We start from the raw sequence: 20,773 nt of genomic DNA on the forward strand, positions 1-20,773 counted from the left end.
CCTCTGTGCATAAACAGAGTTTTGCCTATATATTCCTTCTACCATCCTTTCAAATTCTTCACAAGAACTGTTTGTAGGAAACACCACAGCATTTAAGACTTTTGTCAGACAGGCCTTCTGGAACAGCTCTTAACTTTCTGTGTTTCCTTTAGTTTTAACTCAATCATCATAATTATAGCCTGTGACTTTTCCAAATCCTGAACTAAAATGTTCATTCCTTCAAATTATCAGAGATCTCCTGTTCATGTTTATGTGCAATTGTTGTTAGATTCTAAAATAACAGTGAGATTTCTCTTAATTGTTTTTCAGCAAGGTTTTTAAAATGATTTACTTGTCCTGTTATTTCTAATCTCTTGATGTGTAATTTCTTAAGCCAGTTTCTCTTCTAAATGCTTATTACTTTTTGTTACCTGTTTATTCAGATCTAAAACCTGGTTAGACAACTTAGATATTAAGACTTTAATTTTAACTATCAAAGGATCAGCTTCATCTAGCCCAACTCTGGACATATTTCTAATGGTCATGCTTATAATGTCATGTAAATCACTTTGTTTAAGTTCCAGCTTTGGAGACCATATTTATTTCTCCTTTTCTAAAATTTGGCTTCCATCTAGACTTTTTAATTGTTTAAATCTTGGGGACGGTGACTTTTATTTCCAGTCCAAATCGCCATTTAGTTTAATCTTCAACCTCTGAGCACTCTTCTATCAGTCTGTCTCAGCTGTAAGCTTCATTGAGGGCCCGAACAGACAGGCCAAAATAAAGTTGCTTGGGGTCACTTTAGAGGTATGCTGTTTAAATGACACACACATCTTAAGAGGCCAGAAGCTGTGCCAAAGCTGTGCTCCAGTCCTTAGGACTGGAGCGTGGTTTTGGTGTGGCTTACAGCATCTTAGGACGCATGCAGCATTTAAACAGCATACCTCCAAAGTGACCTGAAGCAGCTTTATTTTGGCCTGTCTGTTCAGGCCCTTAGTTTCACTTTCCAGTCACTTCTCAATAGTGACTGCACTTTGGATATTTAAAATGCAAATTGGTTATACTCACTTCAGCATAAATGACCATTCGAGTAGGATGGGTGGGAGAAGGGAGGGTTGCCTCCATCCCTATTCAGCATGGACTTTCAAAGGTCTTTTTATAATATTGTAAATCTTTGTTTGGAGAAGCTTCTGTCTGTCCCATCTTAATGAATCATTGTGATTTTTCAACTTTGCAGTGGGGAATGTTGTAATGTCAGGGTGTGTGACAGTTCCTGAGCTAGGGAACTGTCTTGGAGACTGCATTTCTGCCCTTGTGGAATCCTTGTGTATCTTTATACACTTAAAGATAATAAATCCTGCAAAGCAAAGAACAGCACATATATTGTGCTACTAATGGTCAGCTATCTTGGCCAGACAAAACAGTCACTATTTTAATTCTTCTCTGCCTCTTCAAATTCCCCTGTTATACTTTTATGTTTAACTCTTGTTGCCTAGTCACATGGCTGTAGCAATGAATGCCTTCTTTGTCTGTGAGTTCCATTTCTACTATTTTGAAGCACACTGCCAAGTGTTTAATGCTGCTTTTATAATAACCTTATGCTGTGCAAAGGCTCTTGCCTTTCAACTTTCCATCAAGGTTAATATACAGCAGGACTTGTGCACATGAGTGAACTTGTCTATCTTATGTTCCACCTAGTGTTCCCTAATCACGTTAACAAGCAAAAGGTACCTAAGAGGATTTATAAGTAAACTTCAATTTGACATTAAAGTTTAATTAAGACTTGTAGAAGAGCTGCCTTGAAATAGACATTTATCAAATATTCTGGCTGGAGACCAACACATTAGTCACTGAACACCTTGGGGAGAAAAGTTGGCACTTAGACAGGCAACAGAAGGTAAAAGCACCACATAAGCAGCTAAGTTTCATATTAAAGAGATAAATGCAAATGTTAACATTTCAGTGGTTAGATTCCAGGTTTACACTTTGCTCTCAAGTTTTTTCTTTATATTTAAATAATTGGTGCCTTTTACTTTCAATGTTACTGCATTTTGCTTGGGGAACAGGATGCAATGAATGGACGGGGGTGAGTTGGGGGGCTTTCCAGTATGGAGTATGTGAAAGCATATAATCAATCACCAGTAGAACATCTGGGAATGGGAGAAAGCTGAACTAGAGGTTTTCACTTGTAATCATAATTTATTGTTATTATTCAATTGGCATGTGTTGATGTGTGTATGTAGACAAATATAAAAATATTTGTCTCATGCAAAGTGAGGAACTATATGGGTAGATAAAGCTTAAGATTGCAATGCTACACAATCAGTGCTATCTAATTTTCTTAAGCAGAAAAGAATTTAGCAGCTCCTTTTAAATGAAGGAATCACTTTACTTAAAATTGTCATCATGCTGTACATGGATAAAGAAGATAAAGCTGTTAAGAAAAAATAAATTAACAATTCATAGATAAGACAATGTTTTACACTTGTTTTCAAGGCTAACCCAGATGTGATGGCAGAAAACCTATTTATGTAAATCACAGTCTGCCCAAAATATGTATCAAGTGTGTGGGGTTCCCCCCCTCTGTTTTTTGGTCAATTCTATACATGATTGATCTAATCAGTGATGTTTATCACACTATGCTCTTAAAGAGCTACTATTCCAGTGTGACTCCTCTAGCAGCCTCCTGTTGCATGCTGGGATTGGCAGTTTTAAGGAGCTGAACTTCTCTGCCTGAGAATTCTAAATACCCCTCCTTAAAACTGCCAATCCCAGCATGCAACGGGAGGCAGCTAGAGGGGTCACACTGGAATAGTACCTCTTTAAGAGCATAGTGTGATAAACATCAGTGTCTTTCCCATATGTACTGGCACATATGTACTGGCACTCCATAGTCAATATCCCACTGCACCACAGGACCAATATACATCAGTCGAAATATGCATCTGTCACTCTGCTGGCTTCCATATGTAATAATGTAACAGCAATTCTATAATATTTACAGATCTTGCAGTCTAGCCCAATTCTCACAGACATAAATCCACTTACATAACTCTCCAAAAGGATTCTGGCCAATATTAACATCAACAAGAACAACAAATAGTTAGCTGATTTCTAAACATAAGTTTGAAATGGTTTATTTATGCTTTTATGCCACCATAAGTAGAAACTGTCATCCCATCCCTGGAAAAGAGCTGGTTTTATCATCTGCTGTTAAACTTGGGGCATCTTTCTGTAAACCCTGCCCTCTATGCCTTAACTAAAACTAAATGAAATCACATTCAACTTACTTGGGAAATGCAAGTTTTCCAGAAACTTGTAGGTTAGCAGAACAATTTTCTTGAGAGCAAAATCTTGCAAACACAAACTTTTAAAAAAAAGAAAACAAAAATTATTTCACATGTTCATATCTATACATTGAGAAATAAGTCTATTACCTTGAAGCATAGAGCCATTAACAGTATTTTGTTAGATAATGATTCTACATTATCATTCTATCTATTTTTCTACCTGTATTCAAGTCTGGTACTTTCCACTGGTAGTAACACCATAACCAAGCTGTTTTATGTGATCCTTTTTAAGTAATGCCTCAAAAAGACTATTTACACTGCAGGGAGCTAAACATCGTATAAATGATATTCCTGTATATTATGGTGGCCTCATTTGGAATAAGATGAATATTGTAAGATATTAAAGTGATTTCAGATTCAGAGAATATAAGGGCCTAATCTGAATGTTTAGGGCTACTAGGGATAGAAACAGTATTCATGAATATTTGAATCCCAGAAGGAAAAAGGGAGTATCCTGGACAGCTAAGAATCCCTGCAATATGGGACTTATTTTGCACACACGCTCACGCATGCACACACACACACACACACAAATCTATGTGGAGTTCTTACATAGAAAAAAGGCATTTTCTGGAAAGAAATGGTATTTTCTGCCAAAAAAGCAAGCTTCCTGATTTTATTTTGTTAGAAAGATTTTTGTTAGAATAGTAGCAAGCGTGTGATTTTTATGGATGGAAACAACTTTTCTTTTCAGAAAATATTTTCTGCACAAAACTCTCACAAGTGATTTTTTTTTTTTTTTGCAGAATAAATATCAAATTGCAAATAGTCCATAAAAATTGCCCAATTCCCAAGAGGTTTTCTCTCAGAGGGGAGAAAAATATTTTAATGAGGGATGGGTGAGAATTTTGTTTCAGTTCATTTTTTGATTTTAAAAAAAAATCTCAAAATTTGCATATTCTACCATATTGAGGACTGAGGATTTTATCACACGTGAGGAGTTTCTCTTAATTTTGAATGAAAAGAAAGTGGGGCCAGAACGCATTCACATGAATTCACTAGTTCAGTGAATTTACATGAATGCGAATTGCATTCGAACTGGCTTCCCATTCCCCGAAAATGGCATGCCATTGTCCGAATTTGCATGTGGTAGTCTATCATGCCATAACGTGAAACCCCATGATTGTGCTTGGACTGACTTCCCATTGCCCGAATTTGCGTGTAGTGGGTTATCACACAATTACGTGAAAACCCATGATTGCGTTCAGATTGCCATTGCATTATACTTCCAATTTCCCTTGTGTCTGATAAACTCCTGAAAGAAAGTATCAGTATTAACCTGATCCATAAAAATAAGTGCTTGGATTATAATGTACCTGTCCAAAATTTGCCCTGGGTACAAGTACTTCATTAGCTCCAAAAACATAAGTAGCATACCTTGCTCTGTATTATGTCATCCTCTTTGCGTTGTTGAAGAACTGGTTGGAGTGGTGGGAGTTCATCTGTACTTTTTCCTTTCAAAACGTGTTCTCCAAGGCGATAGGTGGCTTTGACGTGTATGGGAGCCAGGATATCCCTTACATCTTTCTATGAAAATTGGAAACCTAATGAGTGAATTACATTTAAAAAATAAAATAAAATGTTCATCAGAACTGGGGAATGTGGGGAGCCCTCTGGACCTTATTTAAATAAAACTTACACCAGTCTAAGCCAGCGCAGCCAATAGTGATGGATGCTAAGAGACTGGCAATATCTGAAGGGCCACATATTTCCCATTCCTGATATATGCAAAGAAATCTCAATCTTATAAGAAAAAGCTCACTCAAACTGCAACCTTAATGTGAAGACCATAAGCATCTTGGATAATATTGTATTGTAAATTCAAGATATCATGGGTAATGTGTATTAGAGGTAATAATCTGTTAAGGAAAAAGCAACATGGGACATACAGTGATTGAAATAAAACATGTATGTGAGAGTCAAAGTGACTCAGCAGAAGCAAGTAGCAACCACACAGGTGTAAAAGATAATGGAATTAACAAGTCCTGAAAGCCAAGGACAGAAAAGTAAAGTGGATAATTGAAAACACCTGAGAATTGTTAAGTGGTCAAGGCTGAGATGATGAAATCATCAAATCTGGATAGAAACAAGAGAACCAATGAGAGTGGTTGTACACGCCCACTGGGTGGAAACTGACAAAAGTGGGTGGTATGATCCAAGGACTATAATAATGACTATGAATCCCAGTGTGTTTTGTGGGTAGTAGTTGGGAGTATTGGAGTAGTGAGGAGTATTGTTGTGTTGGATAGTTTGGAGCTGTATATAGTAGAATAAAGTAGATCTTTTATATAAGACTACTGAGTTGTCTGGTGTCTTGAGTGAAGATACAAGAGCCAGCTGGATCCTGAAGAAGTGTGAAGACTTCTGTGGAAGCAAGAGTGAGAAGGCTTGGAGAGTTTGTCAGGGTCTTCAGCCTATTCTCTGTAACTCTGCTGCTTTAGAGCAAAGCTTTATCCACTGGCCAAAACTGGTCAGCGTCGGTGCGCAACAAGGTGGTGAGTTCGAGCCAGAGGTGAAGAGCTACAACTCCCATCATCCCTGACATAATCTCCTTTAAAAACTGGAATACGAAGATGGGAAATGAGTCTAGGTAGTTTGTAGCTTTGTAAAACACCTTTTTTTATGGCAGGCTAAACTGTGTAGGATTTCCCCAAATAGCCCGAAAAACCCACAAAAAACTATATAAGTTCAATTTATTCATGAATGATTTACAAAAATAAAACAGTATCAAAGATTACAATAGCGAACGTGAATCAAATTATTCCCTCCATGAGATAAGGCAGCTACTGATTCTCCTCCATGTTCCCTTTTTTAATTTTGATCTGCAGGCTTATTTGTATATGTTGTCCAATTCATTCTCATTTTTCACAAGCCTTCCCTTGCATCTGCTTCACATTACCTTCATTAAACCAATTAGCTATTAATTTTCTCAGATACTGAAAATGCAAGTCATCTGTTGAAAGAATTAGCTCAGCTACAACACATTTAAATTTACAGGTTCAGAATAAGTATGAAAGTCACAGAAGGAGGAGGAGGAGACACAATGCTGCTTTCCCACCCCCACCCCCAAAATAATAAAAAGTAAACTACATGAAAAGTAAGGATTGTTCAAGAGCTGAAATGAAGAACAGTACATTCAGAAAACCGGTCCAAACTATCTTCATAACTGGGCAGGTTCACATGGACAAAGTGTCTGTTTTCCTGTGCTTTTTAAATAGGCATCAGTTTGAAACAAAGCTAAGAGTAGACCAGCATGAAAGAGCTACCTGAGTCCACTCCACCCACAAGTGGGTTGGTAGTGCAGCAAACGCATGGCCCGCTCCTGTAGTGGGCCACGGCTGCAGGACCCGGCCCATGCTGCCAGGAGCCAGATAATCCCGGCTCCTTTTCGCTCCGGTCCAAAGGACTAGACCTCAGCTTTGGCACAGCTTTGGGCTGCTTTGGAGGCATGCGTTGTTTGAATACCACAGTTATAAAGCGGCTGGAAGCCACCTTATTTGGCCTTTCTGTTCTGGGCTTCTGTTATAAGCTCCACCTAATGATTTCTCCTGATCACACTGATAGGAGTGGTTCTCTTTATCTCACTGTCTTAGGCTGCTACTGCATTGCAGAATTAATGTAGTTTGATCCCACTTTAACTGCCAGGGCTCAATGCTATGGAATCCTGGGCTTTGCAGTTTGTTGTGTCACCAGAGCTCTCTGACAGAGAAGGTTAAATATCTTAAAAACTAGAAATCCCAGAATTACATAGTATTGAACCATGGAAGTTCAAGTAGTATCGAACTGCATTAATTCTTCAGTCTAGATGCAGCCACAGTTGTAGCCACTGTTTCATTCCCCAAACTCTAATTTAAACTAGAAAGCATATTACCCTCATGAATGCTTGGTGAGTTGTACAAGTAACATTCTTGCTGTTGTAAATCTTGATGCTTCCAGAAGTCATCTCAGAAGTTCCATTAGAGGCAAAGTAAAATCGTGCTGCTGTATCTGGCCTCCTGTGACCATCCAGGATGAGATTATAAAGCAATACTGCAAAGGTTAAGGTGGGGGAGAATAAAAAAGGAAGGTTTATTAAAGTAACTCCAAAAGATATTTCTATTTCTATTTTTCTTACAACTGATGATAAACTATACTAGACAACACACAATACAATCAGGACATAATTCCATCATTTCATTTTCTAAATCAATGCAGATCTTACAGCACTTCCTATCAGTCCATTGAAACAGGAATGATACCTGTCTGCCACATTCTTTTTGATTTAAAAAAAAATCAAATGTGTATTCTTTGTCATGCCACTAAAGTCGTGTGACTTGAGTCTCACAACTCCTGGCAAACTTATCTAACAACAACAACATTTATTTCTTATCCAACTCTTCCCTTGGAATAAAAACAAATCAAGCAGATAACATAGTTATAAGAGCTACAGATCTTCTGTACTGCAGACAGTGTTTACACAAGTATTGCCAACACTGCCAAATGAATTATCATCTACTTGACTTGAGTGGAAAGAGTGAAATCATAAAGAAGGTCAGAATATGCTTCTAAAATGGTAAATTAAATGTTAACTACTATAAAAGTCTTCCCTACAGATATCCTGGATAGTCTCCTACCATTAACATCTTATGTATCCATGTGCACTTTCAAGTCACCTGTTGACCTATGGCAACCCCATGAATTTCACAGGGTTTTCTTAGGCAACGATTACTCAGAGGTTGTTTTGCCAGTTACTTTCTCTGAAATATAGCTTACAGCAGCTAGTATTCATTGATGATCTCTCATCAAAGTACTAACCAGGACTGGCCTAGCTTACCTTCCAAGATCAGATGGATCTGGTGCCTTTAGAATATTTAGGGGAACTACTCTATGCATTGCTCAAATAGCAATGAGTACCTGATGGTTTCTATTTTTCATCATTTCTACTTAATGTTTAGCAGGACATCACTCTTTGTACAGGGGTATTAATGCATGTACAGCACGCATTTGCCCTACACGTGTGTGCTATATGCAGCTTTAACTTTATGTGGAGGGTTAAGCCACCAAAAATACAATGGTGCACATGCCCCAGAACACACTCCCATTAAAACAAATGGGCTTTGAGGATACACGTTTTTCCCCATACACGGGAGGGGGGGGTCCGGAATGGATCCCTTGCATATGGGGAGGGCCCAATGCATTCAGTCAGGCAGAGCTGAGGAAAGATGTCCAAACACTTCACAAGCAGCTTACCAATATAACCTGGAACAGTTCGGCCCTTATAGTTAAAACAAAGCATCAGATTCACACATACAGCTGGCTGTCCATTTAAAACACAATCTAACTTAGTCCGATTTACTGAGTCAGGGTGCTTTAATGATGCTTCAACAATAACTACTGCTCTTGTCCTAAAAAGAAAAAAGAAAAGAAATCTGTAATCACAAGATGTCCCCTTACCATTTGCCATTTCTGTGATGCTTCATTTTCATTTATCCCTTTTATGAGAGAAATTGTTTATACACTTTGGCTTGGATTCCAGTGATAGAGCTACACATTACATTAACTATATAGCACACAGAAGGAACTGGCAAAAACTCCTCTGGGTGTTTGTTGCCTAAGAAAGCCCAATGAAATTCATTGGGTAAACATAAGTTGATGGGAGATTTGATGGCACACACACACACACACACTGAGGATACTGTGGAAAGCCAGGGAAACAAACAAATAGGTTCTAGAACTGATCAAGCCTGAACTATCCCTAGAAGGCAAGATAACTAAATTGAGGCTGTCCTACTTTGGTCACACCATGAGGGTAAGCGAATAATTAGAAAACATAATGATGCTAGGAAAAGCAGAAGGCAGCAGAAAGAGAGGACGACCACATGCTAGATGGTTAGACTTGATCAGGGAGAGCCGGAGCCTGCAGGACCTGAGCAGAGAAGTTTAGGATAGGTGCCTTGGAAAGGGCTCATCCATGAGTCAAAGGCAGTTAACAACAACACTATCAACAAACACACATGCAGTTCCATCTGGCTTTTTTAAAACTGAAAAGCAACCACAGGGGCCAAATGCAGATCAAGACCACAAGACTGCATGGAGATTTAACCCTTCCCTTTTCAGATACAATATCCAAAAACAAAATCCCCAACTCCTGCTGCATGGCAATTAACAACGGTAAAAAATATCTCATTGGTGTCCATGTTCACAGCTACAGATAGCACTGATGGAGATTTGAGTCAATTGACTTGGACTTAATTCAGACGCAGATCACTTCAATGATGCAACTTGGGCTTGACTTGGTAAAAATGACACACTGACTTCACTTGTGACTTGTATATTTTTAGTGACTTGACTTGCTCTGCCTGAGAATTCTAAATACCCCTCCTTAAAACTGCAAATCCCAGAATGCAACAGGAGGCAGCTAGAGGAGTCAAAGTGGAATAGTAGCACTTTAAGAGTATAGTGTGATAAACATCATTAACACCAATAAGAATGGGAGAGAACCATTTCAGTGGCTAAATTTACAGGCCCCAGAAAATAAACTATTAATTTTATGGTTTATAAATCTATCAGAGACTTATAAAAGTGGAATTATGGGATGAACCTTAAGAATTCTGGGTATAGAGCAATGTTGCTTTCTGAAATACTGGCCACCACATAACCATAGCCTTATGCAGGAACACAAATCAAGCTAATGTTTGGAGTGCCTGTAAAGCCTACTTTTGGCTGGCTTATAAATCTCTGGGCATTTAGCGTTCAACTGAAAACATTTCTGGCACTTTCATGATGAGAAACCCAAATCAGATAGGACTGTGGATTACATAAGCAAGGGATGCGAGTTTCAAAACCGCGAGAATGGAGGGAGGACTGTATTTACAAGCCACCCCTAGTAAACATAAATCTACCTAACTACTGATGTGCCTGATGAAGTTGTGTAATCTTTAGGGTCCTCTGCCACAGGACTGTTGTCCTCTGGGTGCTATCACCTAGTGAAATTGCCTAGTTTTTCTGGTGTAAAGATCCAAAGCAAAAAACTATACATTTCAAAGAAACCAGAACAGTACTTCATAATTGTAAATTGATTTTAGTAGGGGTTTCCTTCTACCAAAGTTAATTTCAGAGATGCCTAAATTTTAATATTTTTCCAGCTAACATTCCCTATATATCTTTGGCATATGGAGTTTGAAGTATTCCCTGCTTGGATAATTTCATAGTGACACTAGTGACACACATGAGAGCCTCCCAATGTATTAAATATGTCAGTGGTGTACAGCAATCCAAAGTTTAATGACAAAGTTCAGAGCTTAATAAAGAGACTTATGAAGTCAGTGGTACATTGCAAATTCATTTAATTGCAGCTCATAATTTACCATTATGTCCAGTTGTCTCTAAGCAATGGAATGTGTTCAACTCACCTCAGCAACACTGCAGCATCTGACAGAAAAGCACCAACTGCTACATCTGTAGGGGGAAAAAGTCCATAGATTGATGATGATCATTAGGTGCCAGAAATCATCTCTCAGACACAATCCCCTTATTGCATATTCACCTCTAGACTATATTAAATCACTATTTGCACATTATTAATTAGAGGGGATATGGTGATACATTACAGCACATCTATCATTAGAACATCCTAAACAGAATCATTCAGATGTGGCTATGCGGCTGTTATGCCTTGCATCAAATAATTCTACAGCAATTGGTCATATTCCTAAGTCACTGCTCCATTTCCACAGGAATTCTGAAGGTGAAGTAGATAAGTTTAGAGCCATTCAACCAGAAAAGAGTATTTTTAAAAAGAAATATGTACAGGGAGAAATGTATTTCCAACTGAAATTTTAAAGAGTGAGTGTGCCTACTGAAAATAATTCAAAACAGTAAGAAAAGGTGACCCCCCCTCCCATCCATAAGTGGTTGTCACATGCATCTAAAAAATAATTAGAAGGGGAGAGAGGAGCTGTGTCGGGTAGCTATGTTGGGTAGCTCTGTCTCCAAAGTCCCCACCAACTCACAGTTTGAGACCAAAGGTCTAAAGGGAAATTTGTAGCACATTTGGATGAACAATCTTTGATACCAACAGAGAACTGAGGCAATCAGCCAAATACATGATGTAATAACAACAATACCAACTTATTAATTTATACCCCACCTTTTCTCCAATACTGGGACTCAAGGTAGCTTACAAAAACAAAACAAATACAGTTAAAACACTTACAAATATATATATGCCAGGATAGGCATAAAATGCAATGAAACTATTTATCAATCTATTAAAAGACAAAACATAACCATCAGCAAAACAACACACTATTAAAATTCAATGCAGTCAATTCTTAAAAGTCTGCCAGAACAGAAAAGTTTTCAACAGCTGGCAGAAAGACAGCAAGGAAGGAACCATCCTAGCCTCCCTAGGCAGGGAGTTCCCAAACTGAGGAGAAGGCACCAACAAGAAGGCCCTCTCCCATCTTCCCACCAAATGATCCTGTGAAGGTGGTGGGACTGAATGAAGGCCCTTTCCCAAAGATTTCAGATCCTTCACAGGCTGATATAGTATGATATTCAGATTGCCTGGACTGAGAATATGTAGGGCTTTAACCTACATAGCCAGTACATTGAGTTATGCCCTGAAATGGACCACCAGTCAGTAGAGCTGTTGCAATAAAATGATGTTTTGCTCATTGCGACCAACCCCAGCTAAAAATCTCATAATCTGGATGCAGTTTTTTGGGCTGATTTTTCTGAACACTTTTCAAAGTGACATTACAGTAATTCAAACAAGCTGTAAATAAGGCTTATGTTGACATGGCCAGATCAGACATCTCCCAGGATAGGCATACTTGGAGTGCTAACAGAAAACCCCCAGCACCATCTTCAGAAAAGAACAAAACCACTAAAAACCGCTAAAAAGCAGAGCCTAAAAGTTTCATTCCACTGTCAATGGTACAAAAAGCCATCAATAATCCAGCAGAACTAACAGAACACACTGTTCCAATCCAGTTCCCAGCATAAGTCATCCATCAAGGTGACCAAAACCATCTCTGTCTCACAGCCAAGCTTTAAGCAAGACTGAAATGAAGCTAGATAATCTGTCTCATTCAGGAACCTCTAGAGGAGATAATGCATTACACCAGTGTGGTAAACAGGCTCCCAATCTATACCAAAAGGTATACATTGTTCCTTCCACACTGATAAGCTTGCATTATATACCTGTGATAGTGTGATTGTGAGCTGCCTTAAATCTTGTACTGGCGAAAGGCAGGATATAAAGAAAAGAAAAGAGAAAGGGGGAAAAGAAAGAAAAGAAGTCAATACTTACCTGGAGTAAATAAAACTAAGGGGCTCGACAGACGGGCGGCTCCATGCCGCTCATCTTTGCTCCAAGTTGGTGCTGCAGCAGTCACATGCTGCAGCACTGACACACCGTCAACAAGAAGCTGCCTAGAGCGGCTTCTTTTTTGTGGCACCACAAACAGGAAAGAGCACTGCCATGATGCCGCTTCCTGCCAGTGACGTATGGTCACTGTACGGTGGTGATGTCATCATGGCGGCCCCTATATGGACAAGAGGCTGCCATGATAGCAGCATCCGTACAGACTAGAGTTCGGGAGCGTGCAGTTGCTGTGCGCTTCTGAACTCTAGAATCAGTGCCAGCACACCACTTCCCACATGTATGTACCGGGCCCAAGTCAGTAACATTAGCTTATACATAGACTTGTATGAATTGCACTGCTAATTTCTTTATATGCAACTCATTTCATATTGGTTTTGTTTTATTCATTTCTATCCTGTGTTGGCACTATATTTCAGAGGAAGGTGGGTAAGAAAAATGACATAAACATTTGACCTAATTCCAGTTCTTAGGCTCAACTAGTCTAAAGTCACTGAATTAATGGAAGGCATGTAAGTGTTGACCTACAAGTTCCCATTAAGTCAACGAGTTTACCATAGTTGGGACTAACTACTGGATTTAGGGCATTGTTCTTACTGTTTTAAACCTTTTCTCACCTGAATATCCATTATTGTCCACATCAATTCTTCCAGAAATTGATTGCCCAAACATGCGTAGAGTGTTGCTGATTTGATGCCCTTGTATTCTCTAAAAAATCAAGATAGACCTGATTTTTAAAATGGAAGCACAATTTATCTTTTAAAAGGGAAGACATTATTTTAAAAAAGAAGTACTAGTAGCTATATCTGATGAACAATATCAAAATTAGGTAAATCAGCTTTCCTAATTAATTATCCTGTTTTCACTGTGGTACATACACATTCCAGTTGGCATTTAAACAATGCTCTTACCACGGCTGGCCAGGACAATGAGCTGCTCGAAAAATGCATCCGATGAACTCTCATACTGGCACACTAAAGTTCAGAATCTGGGAATTCTTGAATCTAGTCTGCACTTACTATGCTTGGAAGGGTGCTTTTCCTTTATTATAGCCTGCTGACTAAAGTTGGTTTATTTTTGCAGCCAGGCTGATCCCTGAAACCTCAGGCCTAATTCCATACTACAACCATAATAAGGAGCCCTGGTGGCGCAGTGGTTAAATGCCTGTACTGCAGCCATTCACTCGAAACCACAGTTCAAGACCAGCAAAAGGGCCCAAGCTCGACTCAGGCTTGCATCCTTCCGAGGTCGCTAAAATGAGTACCCAGACTGTTGGGGGCAAATTAGCTTACTTGCTAATTAGCTTACTTGCTGTTCACCACTATGATCTCTGGAATAGCGGTATATAAATAAAAAAACGCACATCTGCCATATTTCTGCCTCAGAATTTGTTGTTGTTGTTGTGTTATTTGTTGTTGTGTGCCTTTGAGTCTTCTCCAACTTATGGCAACCCAAAGGTGATGTTTTCATAGTTTTCTTGGCAAGATTTGTTCAGTGCGGGGCGTGTGTGTCTGCCTTTGTCCACCTCTGAGGCCGAGAGGGTGTTATTTGCCCAAGATCATCCAGTGTTTCTCCATGGCTGAGCAGGGAGTCTTAGTCCAACACTCAAAGCACTACATCATGCTGGTTGCACTGAGTAGTCATGGTGAAATACTGAGGCATAAGCACTCTTTCTTTTCTCAATAAATGAATGGAAAGAAGTTAGTGAATTCATTCCTATCTCATCTTCTGGATGCTTTCTGTCCAATCTGATTGGTGCCTTTTCTGACAGACTGTCTGGTTGCTAGGGAACATATTGGGCTAAAGTGTCCCTAAATTGTAAACTGTATGCCTTGTGAGCAGGCAACATGTTATGTCTAGGTCCTGCCTAATGATAGCGGCTAGTGCTGGCTTCCATGTCAGGGGGGCAGTGAATTCACCTGGGTTTAAATTTGACCTTCAAAAGAGCTGTCCAAGATGCTGAACCCAAACAGATTCAGTCCAGCACCAGCACAGTGACAATGAACAACCAGTCACTAGTGGTTCATGCTCCACTACCTGTGACAACTGAGTTAAACTTAGATTCATAGCTTAAGGATACCAACCTGTGAAAAGACTTGTGATATCCCATCTTTCCTGCCATTATATATGTAAATTGCCCCTTCTAAATCATTCTCCTGAGGAGCCCCAATGGCTACATCTGTAAAGAAAACAAAACAACATTAAAGTGGAAAATTAAAAGGTGTTAACATTAACATATATATTGGTATGTTCCAATGTTTTGTTTCATTTTGTTTTGTTTTTCTAGATACAGAAATAAAGATTATCAGCTAGTGTATTTCTCCCACCTATATTAATCACGTAATCATTTAACAATTAAAGTGGGCATTTTCAGATAAGCTAGATGCTTTTTTTTGGCTCTGAAACAATGCAGAGCACACCCTTGTAGAGACAAGTTACTCCAGGGACAGTAATAGCAAAATGTACTTCACTGTGATAATATGGACACCAAAGAGAAACTGATCTTGTGCAACTCTCAGTGTTCCTAAGACCATAGCTGGGCATTTGGAATCTGTTTTCCCATTTCAAAAGCTGTAGCCAAAGATCTGGTATAATCACTATTATAGAACACTGTCTATATCCATCTGGGTGATCCAAACAGAGATGAGAAGCCCCACCCCCAAACTGGATATTGTCCCCCTGTGGGTTTTGGTGGGGGGGGGTTGTTTTCTATTTTTACTTTCGTAAGCCTTCGCATCACTAGATCTAAATGGGGTACTAAGAATATTGAACATTTGATGGATGTTGCTCTTCTGTCAGCAGAGATGTTCTTTCGTGAAACAATCCTATCAAACAGCCACTCACTCCTACTCATCCCAGACAGTGTTTCACAAGTGCCATGCTGCTACACCTTTAGGAATGTATGTTGTTATGTGTTATCAAGTCATTTCCAACTTACAGCAACCCTAAAGCACACGTATCACAAGATTTGTTCAGAGGAGGTTTTCCATTCATAGAATCATAGAGATGGAAGAGACCGCACGGGCCATCCAGTCCAACCCCCTGCCATGCAGGAAATCCAAATCAAAGCATCCCTGACAGATGGCCATCTAGCCTCTGCTTAAAGACCTCCAAGGAAGGAGACTCCACTACACTCTGAGGAAGGAGTGTGTTCCACTGTCGAACAGCCCTTACTGTCAGGAAGTTCTTCCTAATGTTGAGGTGGAATCTCTTTTCCTGTAGCTTGCATCCATTGTTCCGGGTCCTGTTCTCTGGAGCAGCAGAAATTGTTTTCATCTGAGGCGAATAGAGTGTGACATGCCCAAGGTCAAACCCTGGTGTCCAGAGTTGTAGTCTAATGCTCAATCCACTGCACCACACTGGCTCTCCAGGAATATATACCGTCATGGAGAAGTCCCACATGCTTTTAACAGTCCATAAGTGTCATATTTCCCTCTGCAGTATTCCAGGTATATCTAGGCTATTGCCCACAGAGTCTGGCTAGCTGCCTAGAGTACGACTGGGTATTTTTCTGTTCCTTGTGAGTGGTCTCTAATAAGAGATGAATAAAAACCACTTGCTAGTATCTGCAGTTAATTCTTCTGTACATGTTCAGGCACTCTGGATGGGAATAGCAGGTGAAACAAGAGGTTTGTCTTGTTAAAAGATCACCCTTAATTTTTGAAACAACAGCTACTACTGGCTTATAATGTAATCACAAAATTCACAAGCATACTCCAGTTCTTCTAAAACTCCCTTTTCCAGTACTATCTTTTGTTTTTGTGACCCCACAGCAGAATTCATGCATCATACCTTGAAGTATAAATACTTCAGAAAAGGACAGCAAAATGTTCACTGAACAGAAGTTCAGCTATCAAGATAAATAATGCTGCAGTTTGTTGTATACCTCCAAGCTCTTTTCCCAAGGTATGGACAAGAATATGTAGAGGTGCTGTTGTTGCTGTTCCATGAATGTGCCAATCGTTTTGTTTTGTTTTAATAGATAGGACATTAAAAGGAAATGAAGGAAACTGGTATCAAATAATCTAATCTCTTTTATAACCTTGGGTAGTTTTACTATTACCTCACTATTACCTGCAGCACAAAGATGGTTGTTTGAAAAGCTAGGATAAATGATCCAAAGAAGAGGAGCACTGGTACATGTTGCCTTTAACTACATCAAGGTTTGGGGGGGGGGTTCAATTTCCACAAAAATGTTGGCCCCTTTATCTGCTGAAAGATTAAAAATATCAGCCAATATCTACCAATTAAGTAATAGCTTTCTCCCCTCTCCCATTCAGTCTCTGGATCTCATGTAAGAGGGATGGATACCCAGGTTGATCCAAAAGATTTTACTTTGCTACTTAAGACAAAGCACAAAATGGCATTTCCTCCATCCCCCACATTCCACATAGAGATGAACCTTACCTCAGTACTGGTGAAGGACATCTTCCACTCCTCCCGTAGGCCATCGGTCATATTACACAGCTCTATTTTCCCCTTCAGTGCTCCTCCCCACCTTCCCACCAACCTGCTTCTTTCTCTGCCTAATAGTAGATCCAATTCTGCTCTTCTTGAGACTCATAATTCTGCTGCCAGTCAAGAAAGACAATCCCAGGTGAGAGGGACCAATTGCAGCTATTAACCATAAGTACCAGATTCTAGGTGCAGAGCAAGGAATCGGATCACTACAATGGTCTGATCAAAATAAATACCTATCCATCTATACACTGGGTGTTTCAGGATACCTATATTTAGAGATCTCAATAATTTCCCCCCTTTCCTTTCTGTTTACAGATTTTTAAAAGGCATTTATTATTACCTTCAAAACCATCATTATCTATGTCTCCTAAATTGGCAATGGATTCTCCAAACCTCGCTGCATACAAATCACTCCCAGCCAGTGCTGTCTCCAGCTCTGTCATCTTTGCTCCCTAAAGGAAAATAATAATTTTGCATTGAAATAGTGATTGTATGAGTGCTGAGACACAATTACATCAGGCACAACTTGTAACACTTTAGAAGAAAAACAGCTTATGTTGAAATTTACAGCCACTAGTGATCAACAGAATGCAAAAAGATGGGAGGGGGAGAATATAGTGGGCAAATTAGCTACTCCAAGAGGAAAATGTAAGGATATGATCCAGACAGAAAGGTACACACTTTGAAGTTAATGACCCTTCAATGCAAGGGAATTAAGTACCCGTACTTTCTGGCGTATAAGACAACTGGGCATATAAGATGACCCCCAACTCTTCCAGTTAAAATATAGAGTTTGGGATATACTTGCTGTATAAGACTACCCCTCTTCCACACACCAAATAAAAATTTAAAAAACCACCAGATTTGATTTCAATACAGTAATTTTAATTCAAATGCTTATGACATGCAGATACTTAGGAAAACTTGTTGTATACAAAGCCTGCCTGGATTAGTCAGCTCTCCCTGCCTGCCCAGCCCTCCCTGTCTCCAAGACTATCAGAGCGGTATTGCAAACACGGCTCTTTTTTCCATACCCCAGGTATCCTGGATGCCTGCAGCTTGATCTGCCCTTCAGTTACATATGCGGCAACTGCAGATTCTCCAGTCTGGCTCAGAAGTTTTAGCACCTGCCCTATAAGACGACAGCTGGTGTATAAGACGACCCCCGACTTTTGAGAAGATTTTCCTGGGTTAAAAAGTAGTCTTATATGCCAGAAAATACAGTATATGCTTAAATATCTCATTGACAATAACTGATACATTGTTCACTTTATAATCTATACAGTGCCACTCATGCAACATCTTTGTTCTAGCCAATTTCTCGGACATATCACATCTGAACTGTTCTGAAAACATCAAATTGATGAGCTTTTGAACTATATGATACCTAAAGTAGGTCAGGTTTATGCTTGACAGTTTCCTTTATTTATATATATTAAGTTTCTTTTGTTGAACTTACTAAAGGTCCTGGTTTTCTTCTTTAGCAGACAGGTTCTACTAGATTATACTGTCATATATGATTACTAAACATCTGCCTTTAATCTGCTAAAATTGTGTACATCTAACCTTCTGCTCAAGGATGGACTGACAAGATCATGTCTTCTGCATTGTAATTACTAGGGCTGACAGACAAATTGTGAATTTAATAATCATTAAAAGTCATGCAGCTGATAAACTAAATCTGCACTCCTTTGCATATGAATAAAATACAACTTTAAATTCTAAAAAAGCACATTTTGTTAGGGATTGACAAAGATTTACCACCTTTTTTAGATTTCTGTTCCTAAAGAAGAAGAGAGAAAATTTGGTGGTGTCTATAGAGAAAGAAGAGAAAGTCATCTGATCTTTGAGACAGAGGGTACTTAATAAGTCACCTGTAGGCTTTTAGTCCATTGTTTTTCTTTGCTTTAAAAACTTATTTAAAAGAGAAAGCAACATTAATGGCAAATAAATGCAACTCCTGCCAAGTGCTTTCAAAATGAAGTTGTGAAAAATGTCTCTGAAAATGATATTATGCGGTCATGCTGTGTTGTATCCAGGTTTATTTTACTAGGGAAAAATTATGGCATCCATCTTTGTGATCATACAATGTAGCAGCATTTCTGGGGAATGGTCTTCTAATCCTGTTTTGAAAGTGCATGGCAAAAGCTTCAATGCAATTTTTACCCTGGAAAAATGTTTGCAGAAAACACTGCAAAATTATTTTGTGGATTGAACCACTTCACGATACAGGCAGGACATTGTACAATAAATCCTTTCCTGAAGGGAAGGAAAACCTTCCATAAATGGTGTGAGCTATGTGTTGGGCCGAGAAGTGTCTGGCAGAACAATTCTTCTTGTCTAGACTTCTCTTTGATGTGATAGCTTTCTGTGTAGTGCAGAAAAAGAAACATTTATGTTGTTCCTGTTGTTGTTGTTATTCCTGTTTTCGTTGTTATGTGCCCTGTAGTTACCCTAAGGCAAATCTCAAGTGGTTTTCTTGATAACATTTATACAGAGGAGGATTGCTATTGCTTTCCTCTAAGGGAAAGGTGGACCATGACTTTCCCAAGATCACCCCAATGGGTTTTCACAGCTGAACAAGGATTTGTATTTGGCTTCCCAGAATCCTGACCCAACACTCAGACCACTACACCATGCTGGCTGTATATCATGTTATCTCTTTCTAACATATATTAGGGCTATAAAAATATCTGCAAATATTCTTGGACTTGATGAGTAGGGTATATCAACATAGGGACACACCTAGTCAAAAAATGATCGGCTACTGTGACATATTTTTTAGAGTTTGGAACTTTTTTCAGTCATTATGTTTGAATGAAACAACATTGCTTTTTGTCTCAAAACCAACACTTTCCACAGAGAACACAGGTTTTGCACAAACTAATTTTTATTTTGCAAAAAAAAAAATGTTCTGAAATGTAGACATTCATAGAGAAATACACAAGATCATGATACCATCCAGTGGGGAGCTGTCTCTACACCTTCTTTGTCATTACATGCCAGAAGGAAACTAATGTGAAAATTAAGATCCTGAACCCAGGCTCAAGTTACCTGTCAACTTATGGTGACCTCATGAATTTCACAGGGTTTTCTTAGGCAAGGAATACTCAGAGGTAGTTTTGGCAGTTCCTTCCTCTGAAATATAGGTATCCCATTCAAGTACTAACTAGGGCTGTCCATGCTTAGCTTCCAGGGCTTTTAGGATATTTTGTCCTTACCTATATTGCTCCCTATTTTCAGTACAAACAGATGACAAAGTTAAAGGTTTGCTTATTTATGATAGGGTATCAAATGTGTAGAGCTGCCAACTTTTATAAGCTTTTTAACAGCTTATGAAAGGGCAGAAATTCCTCTCAGAAAGATTTTCCTCATCACCTCACTTCTATGACAAAAAACAAACAAACTTCACCTTTTATGGAGCCCTGGTGGCGCAGTGGTTAAATGCCTGTACTGCAGCCATTCACTCAAAACCACAAGGTTGCGAGTTCAAGACCAGCAAAAGGGCCCAAGCTCGACTCAGGCTTGCATCCTTCCGAGGTCGCTAAAATGAGTACCCAGACTGTTGGGGGCAAATTAGCTTACTTGCTAATTAGCTTACTTGCTGTTCACCGCT

General features: G+C 39.2%; 1 protein-coding gene across 1 annotated transcript in view; it reads right to left on the reverse strand.

Moving 5' to 3' along the window:
* The window catches only part of ITGA4 (integrin subunit alpha 4), a 57,441-nt gene that overhangs the window by 15,238 nt on the left and 21,430 nt on the right, over positions 1–20,773 (reverse strand). Inside the window, exons 10-17 of the mRNA XM_089519629.1 lie at positions 17,498–17,609; positions 14,781–14,875; positions 13,314–13,404; positions 10,721–10,766; positions 8,559–8,713; positions 7,201–7,358; positions 4,707–4,856; positions 3,270–3,346 (exon numbers count right to left, since the gene is read on the reverse strand). Coding sequence (XP_089375755.1) covers positions 3,270–3,346; positions 4,707–4,856; positions 7,201–7,358; positions 8,559–8,713; positions 10,721–10,766; positions 13,314–13,404; positions 14,781–14,875; positions 17,498–17,609 — 884 coding nt within the window. The remainder of the gene's footprint in view (positions 1–3,269; positions 3,347–4,706; positions 4,857–7,200; positions 7,359–8,558; positions 8,714–10,720; positions 10,767–13,313; positions 13,405–14,780; positions 14,876–17,497; positions 17,610–20,773) is intronic.

This window comes from Sceloporus occidentalis, unplaced genomic scaffold (assembly GCF_023333645.1).
Source record: "Sceloporus occidentalis isolate IW3139 unplaced genomic scaffold, rSceOcc1.0.p SCAF_4, whole genome shotgun sequence".
NCBI lineage: Eukaryota > Metazoa > Chordata > Lepidosauria > Squamata > Phrynosomatidae > Sceloporus > Sceloporus occidentalis.